Below are 10,537 nucleotides of genomic sequence, written 5' to 3' on the forward strand. Positions count from 1 at the left end.
GTTTTAATATAGTATTATTTTATTTTAGGCAAGACTTTTTTTTATTCCTTGTTTTGCATACTTATTTTTTTAAAGAATATTGGAGGAGGGCGGAATAAAAATAAAAATAAAATTTTGTTTTCTTATTTAGCAAATAGTTTTGCCAAAATCATCTAGACAGAAGAGAAAATAAAATAAAATTTTATTAGTGAATGTAAAATAGGATGGTTAAATACTTTAAATTTATATAATTAGGAAGAAATACACATATCTTATCAAGGCAGCGTAGGGCGTAATAAAAATAAAGAAAAACTTTCATTTTTTCCCTGAAATTTATACTTTTTTTGTGGCAGCGGGTGCGCTAATTGGCCAAAAATAAAATTTTATTTTTATTCGTAATCATCATTATTGGCAGGGTTTTGCTAAACATGGTATTGAAAAAGTCTCGCCTTAGTACAACGTTGTAGTTTCCAAGCGTTTGTTACGCCTACCCTCAGTCATTAGTTTATTAATAATTATTGCTTTTCATTAATTGGTGTGTTAATGATCTGCATTATTTCAGGTTGGAGAACATGCGCGGCTTCCAGGTCCTGCAGTGAGAGCACTATTCAAGGATACATGGCACGATACGCTGTTTACAGACACCTCAGACACACGCCTACTTGCCAAGACCACGCTCGTATCCACAACGGTGGGCCTAACGGGTTCAAAAGAAGTAGCACACTCATCTATTGGTCACGAGTGCAAAATTGCTGCTCGCGTGGAAGTGGCAGTTGCTAAAATTACCATTAATTTTGATACAGGCCCATGAATACGCATACGTATTTTTTGCTAAAAAATATGGCCTGTCATTGGAGTACACCATTTAAAGTTGTTTTTCATGTTAACTTCTTTCAGTCTGTCTTCATGTATAGGCACTAAGAATAGCCTACTAGAAACTACTACTGAAATTTAAATGATATAAATGTTTGCTGAGATAGTTTCTGACACTTTTGACGATGACGTCCTGGCTTGAAAAAATGCTAGCTTGTGTTTTTGTCTTTACATTGGTGGAGTGATTGCTTTCATTCATTATTTCATAAAATATTAATAAAGACGTGTTTCTCAAACAAACTACATCAAAAATAGCTCGTAGCATGCAGCAAATTACTGTAGGCCTATGTTATAACAATATCTAGAGTTATCTGAATTTGATCTGGATAATTAATAAAAGCAAAGCAAAGAAGCATAATTTATCAGCTCTTTTTATATTATTGTGATGTCTGTGAATGTTATTTGGATGATGATTAATATAGTATATCTATGATTACCTCATCCAAAGTGGTACATGTAATATCGCTGATTGTTGGCTGCTTTATGATGAATGTAGTATCATAAAATTTATTGGAGTGGAAAATATTGATCTAAGGAAGGGGTGGTTGAATGTTTGGGTGTGAATATAAAAAAAATAAATAAATAAGGCCAAGATCATAGAAAATTGGACAAAATTTCTTATTTTTCTTTCTTTTTTTTTCTTTAATTTTTTTTATTATTTATTTATTTTGGCGCACACGCAAATAAATCAATGTACTCGAGTACGGTAGGTGACAATCCCTTTCACAAGACAAAGTCGTTATGCTTAACACAAACTAAATCTCATTATGACACTGGGCATACGCAGCGACGGAGCAGGCCTATCGGGATTAGCGGATACGAGTCAAACTTTGTATAATGTTACACACAAATACGGATTGAGTAAATCCGTCGTGGGCGGAAAAAGATCAATACATTTATTCAAGTGGCACGGCAGATCAGAAACCAGTGGTGGCGCCACAAGCGGGGTCCAGGAGGGCAAAGTACTCCCTCCGACCCCACCCACTTCCTTCCATTGGGGAATTGTGGACCGAAGGTATTGAAAGAAACCATGCAACCATTTCGTCGAACACAGCTATGGCCACATTCTGAGAGTGTCATTTGCGAGAGCTTCCTTCCTTATTTTTTTCTCAACCACATTGAGGCTGAGGTAGGTATGGATCCCCTGTTGGCGATATCTGAACTCTCTCGTCAGGGACCTGGTACCTCCGTCGGGGATTCTGCTCTCCCCACCCTCCGCTCACCATGAAATCTCTTAGGCCTATGCCGCCATGGGAGAAACTCCTGGCGCCACAGAATTTGTGGGGCCCTGGCAGTGACTGTTATTGGAGGCCCTAAAGCGAGCGAAGCGAGCGTTTAATTTTGCGAGCGGAGCGAGCCAACATACGCTGGGGGATAGGAGGCCGCGTAGGGCCCCGGTCGGGGTCAAGGGGGTAAAGGCCCCTCGCTCTACTTAAGAGTTTATAGCATGTATGAATTGTTAACTGCGTTGTTATTGAACATATATTGGTCCATGACTGATGAAATATTGCGACAATTTTATGACAAAACCAACATAAATTCTTTTCTCTTCTTCGTCTGAACCTTTGTTCAAGAAACTAAATATTTTAAATATTTACGACCCCCATAAGGTTCAAATTACATCATTTATGTTTCAATAAGTTAATAATATGTTACCTATAATTTGTTTTTTAATCGTTTAAGTTTTCACAATTATAACGTTAGAAACCCACACAAACTTTTTGTTCCTTTTGTGAGACTAAAGAAAAGTCAGATTTTATTACTTTTTCAGGACCAACTTTATGGAATAATTTTGATACTGATATCACTGATTATAAAACTATAAAATCAATCAGAAATCATTTGAATACATTTTACTTAGCTGGTTATCAATCTGAGGACTCATAAAGTTTTATTGCGCTAAACTTTGTATATTTTTTCATTATTATTATTATAATTATTATATTTATTATTATATTTATTATTACTATTATTATTATTATTATTACTATATGTAATTGAAGTGTAATTCTTTTGTTTGTCTAATTTTATTTGGGGTCATTATGAGACAATTTTTACTTCTTATTTTGATCCCAGTAGTCTTGTTATTATTTATATCAAACATAACAAAAGTTTATTATGTATTTCATAGTATCTAATATTGTAATTATTGTAATTTTCTTTGACCATTATGCAATAAATGTTAATGAATCTAAAAAAAAAAACAACAAAAATTATAATAGGCCAACTTTCGTAACTGGTATAGGCCTCAGCTGGCCTATGCACTCAATGTAGGTGTAAATAAATAAAGAGAATATTTTAGTGAGAAACAAAACATGTTTTAATAACGCATACTAGTATGCAATGCAAAGTAGGTTGATCACAAAATCAGAAACAAATTTCAAACATCAGAACCCAGCTTTTATTTTTTTAAACTGTTGGGGCCCCATTGGATGAAAACTATGGTATTATAGTTTATACTGATTTATATTTTTTTTAAACTACAATGTCAGGGCCCCTCGTGCCTAGGGCCCTGGTGTTCCGCCCGGCCACTGGGGAAACTGTGCTTTGATTTTCATCAATAGGTTTAGAAAAATCAAGATAGTGTAGACATTAATAGTTGCCGCAGACCCAAATGACCAGGGTCGGAGCCCGGTAAACTCAACCGGCCAAGGTTTGATGGCTAACCGACAGCTTTTAAGAGATATATTTACATGCTTAATTTAAACCATGAATATAGTAAATCTTTGCGTTATTTTATGTGATAAATATTAAAAGATAGAATTGAGAGGTTTCACCACGTTAATTTATTTCAAACTCAGCCTGAACAATTGCATTTTTGTCAAATGACATAATATCTGCCAAATGCGTGTTACATCCAAAATCATTTTATAATGCGGGACCGTTCCGCAACGAGGCGAGACGGTTGGTAACTATGAAATTTGGTGTGAAATTTGACTCTTCCCTGGTTCCACCAACAAAAGGTAATGATTTTATAATCATAAACATCCGATGAATGCATATTTGTAAATATCTTGAAAGTTGTTCTATAGACAAGTTCCATATCCAAAAAATGATGATGCAATAGGCATTTTTAGGTAGAAGCTGGGATCCAGTTGATTTTGGATATTTTGACCATGCTAATTACGAATCTGCAAGCGGCAGTTTGGCGCAGCGGTTGAGGTTTGGACTTTCAATCGCTGATTTTAACCAAACTTAACCTTTTTTGGGGGAAAAATCTGTACTTCGGTTACTATTATTCAAAAATGGTTCAGTTTGGTAGAAAGACTCATGTTTTTATTCGCTATAATACAACATTTCCCTAGCAAAATACCAGGAAAACAGTTGTTAACAAAAACACAAGTTTTGGGGCAAAAAAAACCTGTTTTTTAATTATTGTCTTGTTTTCTGAGCCATCTAATGTTTCCACTTATAACAAAAGTGACACTAATGACAAGTAATAATTTTTTCAAAAACAAATTCTAACTAATTTGTTATACATAAATATATAATTAGTTTAAAACCGGCTTTGGTAAAAATTTTTTTAAATCCGGAAAACTCTGTTAATATTTGTACAGGAGAGTTGAATTCTGTATATAATTCGGATTATTGGGGTTTGTTTACAAGGTCAATTTGCCAAATTCCAGTTTGCTAACTCAAAAATCATGATATCCACTTTTCCGAAATTCAGTTTGCCGAATGTTGACCCAGTGTTCTAAATCAGTTTTTCTACTATTCTACCTGCAAAAGAACAGGGAGAAGCAGCCTACTTTCTTGGTAAACGTAATGGGCAGTTCGAGTGGAGCTGATGTCTATCAGATGCTTACCCAAGTTTAGACAAAATATATGATTCAGTTTACTAGAAAAAAAATGATAGGCCTAGTTTGTGCCATAATTCTCATCACAATCGACGATACAGCCTCGGTGTTCCAGTGGTGGTTTCAGAAATTTCAACGTTAACAAAGAACCAATCTAAGTGACTAAAACTAACATGGCTTCTTAGCCAGTGACTATAAACAGCGAAAAATGTTTGTACATGCTTGATCGTTATTTATTTAGTTGATAAACATATATTTCTATACTTTAGTGTGTGAAGTAAGTATATGTATCGATGGATTCATTTTCGAAACTTGTATGTGTTTGATGGAATTACCTACCAACATATTTTAGATACTGTGTGACAATTGTGCAATTTGGTGGCTTTACTAAAGTTACCATAATGAAAGCAAAATATCTTATAATTGTCCAAAACATGAGCAATCAATTAGATTGAAACATAATACATTTAAAACAATGTAATATCACAGTGACCAATAACTACCAAATAGCACAAATTCTAGGAACATCTAGGTATCAGATTTCTATACAGATTTCTATACATTTTTTTATTTAAAAAAATTAATTTTTATTAGCGTGAATAAAAACATACACCTCCAGCTACCTGTACTTCCATACCAAAATCATAAGTTATTTGTCAAAATGTCAGACGAAGAGAGCTTGGATGACTCGCACAAATTTCTCCATCAATCAAAGCTTCTAATACTTAAAATAAAAGTTTTTACGGACTGTAGCTCAGGTGCATAAAAATCCTATAAGAATTGTGTCAATGGTCAAACATGGCTTTCCGGTCATTTCGTCGGAGAAAATTTAACATTTCAAAAATTAGTAAAATTCATAGCCTATTCTGAATAATGTAAGAAATCACATTAACCAAAGTTATTATCATTTGATTTGCTATTATTCATTGAGTATTACGAAATAGCTTGAGATAATATGTGTCGTAATGTATTCTAAGCAATTTTACACTAAATTCAACACAGATACTAATACAGTTACAGATGATTTCCTGATTTTTGCAAAAACGTTTAACAAACTAATGTATTTAAAGTAAAATTAAATATATTTTTATGCATAAAGTAATATTTTGAATATACACACACACATACACACATATATAGCTGAGTTGGTGTCAATGTATTTATCGAGTTCGGCTTGAAGATTACGACTGATGTGAGTAAACATTCTGTAGACTACCTTGATGTTACACTCAATCTCCAAACCGGTAAATATCAGCCATTTAGGAAGACCGGAGATCAACCATTGTATAGGCCTATACACAAAGATTCTAACCACCCCCTGTTATTTTGAAAGAAATACCACTTGGGGTCAACAGAATAATTTCCCAATTGTCAAGTGACCAACAGGCCTTCGACAACACGAAGCAGATTTACAGTGAAGCGCTAAAATCTAGTGGCTTTAATGATGAAATGAAGTATAATCAAAATGAGACTGTAAACTATAAGCGAAAAAAACCGGAGTAGGAATATAATATTGTTTAATCCGCCATATAGTATGAACATTAAAACTAATGTTGCAAAGTCATTTTTAAACCTTGTTAGTAAGCATATTTAAAAACATAAGGCTAAGGTAAGTTACAGTAGTATGCCCAATATGAGAAGTGCTATAAATAAACATAATAATAAGATATTGAGTACGAATAATAATTAAATAATTATGTGATGATAAACCCACTTGTAATTGCCGTAATAAAGGCGAATGCCCGCTGAAAGGCTCATGTTTAGTGAAGTCGATCGTATTCGGCCGATGTCCTGGCTAATAATAATGTAGTAAAACGTTATATTGGTATGACTGGGGGAATTTAAGACAATGTTTATTAACCACAAGAAATCATTCAATAACAAATCATATGAAAAGGAATCTGAATTGTCTAAATATGTGTGGAAACTAAAAAATGAGAATACAAAATTTAAAACAGAGTGGAACATAGTAAAGCGCTCATCCGTAAAAAGCGCAGCGTTTGATAATTGCAAACTTTCCATGGACGAAAAATTATCTATCATTAATGATAATAAGACAATCCTACTTAATAAAGGTCAGAACTGGTATCTAAATGTAGGCATACAAAATTTCCACCTGTGTGCCAGTCGCTTGTGTCCTTGGGCAAGGCACTTTATCTACGTTTGTCTCTCTTCAAGCATCGAATGTTCTACTTTCGTGCGCTAAAGAAGTAGCGAACGACTCAGATACTCCCCGGGGAGCAGAGAAAGTTGAACTTTGTGCTGGTTTGCCATTGTACGTTATCTAATGACCAGAGGTAATAACGCTCGCGCATTTGATCTTTCAATTTGGAATTGGTGCCTTATAAATGTTTGAGTATTAAGATTCGAAGTATCGATTTATTCTGTTACAAATCTATTTTCGATTATCTATGTGCAACATACGTGGCACCATACTTTATATTGTATTAACTATCATACAACATTCCAGGCCAGTGCTAGTTATGTCAGGTGATGTCCAACCTAACCCTGGACCTCAAGTAGACAGCGCCTGTGAAATTCACATTTACTACCAGAACATTCGAAGCTTGAAAAATAAGATGGAAACATTTAATAGTGAACTACGAGGAAATTTACTGGCAGATACAATCGATATTGTTGCCTTGTGTGAAACATGGTTAAATGAAACTGTTACTGATCCTGAAGTATCCCTTGCTAATTTCTCCAAGTTCAGGAGAGATAGAGGTGACGGCAGGAGAGGCGGTGGTCTGTTGTTGCTAGTGCATAATAAATTCAAGTCTTCTCGCATTAGCGACATGGAAAACGACAACCAACAACTTATGTGGGTAGAAATTGTATTTTCCAACACAAAGAAGATACTACTTGGGGTTTATTATAGGCCACCCGGTCAGAGTGTGCAATCCATCAATCAGCTTGCACATTCAGTCGAAACAGCATTGTACCAGTATCCCAACAGTATTGGATGTGATGTGATGATATTTGGGGATTTCAATCTTCCAGCTCTTGGCTGGGATTCATCTGGTCTTCACACCATCAATAACAATGACAGATTAGGTAATTGAGTCAGCTTTTTATTGACACAGTATTAAATAGTACCTTTATCAGTGCAATACTTCCATAACATGTAACAATAGGATTTTAGACTTGGTACTTTGTATCAAACATCTCAACCCTTCTAGTATTACGTCTGGATTAATTATTTTCAAATCTGATCATGAATCTTTGTCTATTTTTTATACATTTCAGTGCACTAATAATAATGATAATTTCAATAATAATGATAATAGACTTTTATACAATTTTAAAAAACTCAATTTTTATGACCTTGTAAATACTTTAAATGTTATTCCTTGGAACATTCTTGATTTAACTAATGATGTTAATGAGGCCACTTCTTTATTTTATGATTTACTCCATGCAATTTACAGATCTTGTTCCTGTGTTTAAACCAAAACGAAAACTCCCACCTTGGTTTAATCATGAATTATACAAAGCTTTAAAACTTAACGAAAAATTATTTAAAATTAAGAAAAGAACTAAAACTCGACTTGCTGTTGAAGATTTTAGAATGTCGAGAAACATTTTTTTTAAACTCTGTAATCAGCGGTACAGACAGTATGCTGATGCTCTTTCAAGCGATCTGAACATCAATCCTAAGATTTTGGTCTCGGATTAGAACATCACGGAAGTCATCAACTTTGGCTGTGATGGTATCAGTAACCGTTTGCTTAAAGCTGGTTCTGTTCCGCTTTCTGTTTCCTTAAAAAAAAAACTATTTGATTTATCTCTTTCCACTGGCAAATTTCCTAATGTCTGGAAACAAGCTAATATTTGTCCCATTTTCAAGGGGGATTCCCGTAATGATATTACCAATTACCGTCCCATTCCACTGCTCCCGTGTCCTTCCAAAATATTTGAACGTATTCTTTTTGATTAAATTTTTTCCCATGTTTCTCCTGTTTTAAGTTCATTTCGACACGGGTTTATTCCAGGTAGGTCAACTCAAACTAATCTTGCTAGTTTTCACCCACCGCACTTAATGCAATCAACTCTAAATTACAATGTGACATTATATTCACAGATTTTTCTTTTGACTGCATTTCCCAATCTCAAATTATTTTTAAAATTCAAAATCACCGGTCCCCTTCTTAGCTTAATTTCTGATTATTTCTCTAATCGCAGTCAACGTGTAGTTATTGACGATTTCTGTTCTAACTCCAAACCCTTTCCATCTGGCGTCCCCCAAGGGTCTATCCTTGGTCCTTTATTTTTTTTAAATTTATTAATGATCTTCTTAATTTTGTCAATAACTCACACTGCCTTATGTACGCCGATGATCTGAAGCTGTATCGTATTGTCGGGATTGAGAGTGATGCCAGGGGTCTTCAGGAAGATCTTGATGCTGTTGTTGCATGGAGTCGGCACTGGGGTTTTTCTCTCAATGCCTCCAAATGTAAATCAATGTCTGTTTCTCTTAAATTAAAACCTTTATATTTTCCTTATAAAATTGGTGATATTGTTTCAGAAAAAGTTTCTGTTCATCGCGATCTGGGTGTCTTCATCGACTGTAAGCTTACTTTTGTAAACATATTGATCATGTTATTCGTAAGGGAAACAGAATGCTTGGGTTCATTTGGAGACATTGCAGAGAAATAAATAGCCCTGGTGCCATTATTGCCTTATATCGTTATTTAGTTACTTCTCATTTTGAATATTTCTGTGTTATTTTTAGTTCTGCTTCCGAATCTCAGTTAATTCGCATCGATAGGATGCATCTTAAGTTTATTTGGTTTTTTGAAAAATGTTTTAACCGCCCTTTTAAATTAATGTGTCCTAGGAATAGATTTTTTATTTCATGATATGGTTTTTGTTTATAAATGTGTTAATTCGTATTTTAGTTGTGATCTTATACATCTGTTTGGTTTGCATGTTAATTCTATAAGCCTTCGTTCCTGTCCTATCTTTAATGTCCCCTTTTGTAGAGTTGATGTCTGTAAACGTAGTTTTATTTCTAGACTTTCTCTTCAATATAATTCTCTTATTTTAACCTCTAATATTGACGTTTTTCACAATAGCTTGTCTATATTTCGTTCTATTATTATTAATCATTTGAATAGGTGAGATTTTTGTACTCTTTCGTCTGCATATTTGATATATTTAAATTTTATATATTTTACCAGCCTGTTAGTGTCGATGATTCGCTGTTGGTTTGTTGAAATGAAATAAATAAATAATAAAAAAATTCAAGACAAATTTAACAATTGAGACAACAAATATATATACAATTTTTATGCTTAAAAAATATACAATATTTAAAAACACTGTAAAAAATAAATAGATAAATAATCTACAGGAGTCATGCACGGCAAGGCGCCTCTGTGTCAAATGCTTAGACTGAAGAGACCACCGTTCCCAGGGTCTCACTACTAAGAAGTTTCAGGATTGTGGTCATATATGGTAACAGGCTATTTATAAATCGTGTTTTAGTGCTTTTATATTCTTTGTATACGGGTTTTTCGAACGAAAAATCAGCATCACCGGAAGCTGTCAGCTATAGCGTGTAGCGACTGTATGGAAACCAAACTTGACTCTCTCGTCCGCGAGTCAGTCCTTGTCGGGGACATCGAATCCCCGTCAGGCAAATCCTGGCATCATTTTAACAGAAAGAAATATGAATGTATTTTCTTTCCAGGATTAAATAAATAGATAAAATCAATTAAAAGATCGAAGCAAACTTACATTGCAGTAATCAGAGTTTGTAGGCCACTGGTTCTTAAAAGGTGGCCCGCAGGCCAAATTTGGCCTGCGAAGAAAATTATTCTGGCCCACTAGAAAAAATATAAATTATACAAAAAAATATTTAAAGAAACTGAAAGTAATAACCATTC

The 10,537-nt window shown here is 34.2% G+C and overlaps 1 protein-coding gene across 1 annotated transcript in view; it reads left to right on the forward strand.

Moving 5' to 3' along the window:
* LOC117112700 (lysozyme-like) overlaps positions 1-1,210 on the forward strand; it is a 4,146-nt gene extending 2,936 nt beyond the window's left edge. The window contains exon 3 of the mRNA XM_033255840.1: positions 542-1,210. Within this exon, the coding sequence (XP_033111731.1) occupies positions 542-759 (218 nt within the window). The 3' untranslated portion in view covers positions 760-1,210. The remainder of the gene's footprint in view (positions 1-541) is intronic.
* Positions 1,211-10,537: the final 9,327 nt, after the last annotated feature.

Source organism: Anneissia japonica, unplaced genomic scaffold, assembly GCF_011630105.1.
Source record: "Anneissia japonica isolate Jap-2015-1 unplaced genomic scaffold, ASM1163010v1 scaffold432_len584295_cov189, whole genome shotgun sequence".
NCBI lineage: Eukaryota > Metazoa > Echinodermata > Crinoidea > Comatulida > Comatulidae > Anneissia > Anneissia japonica.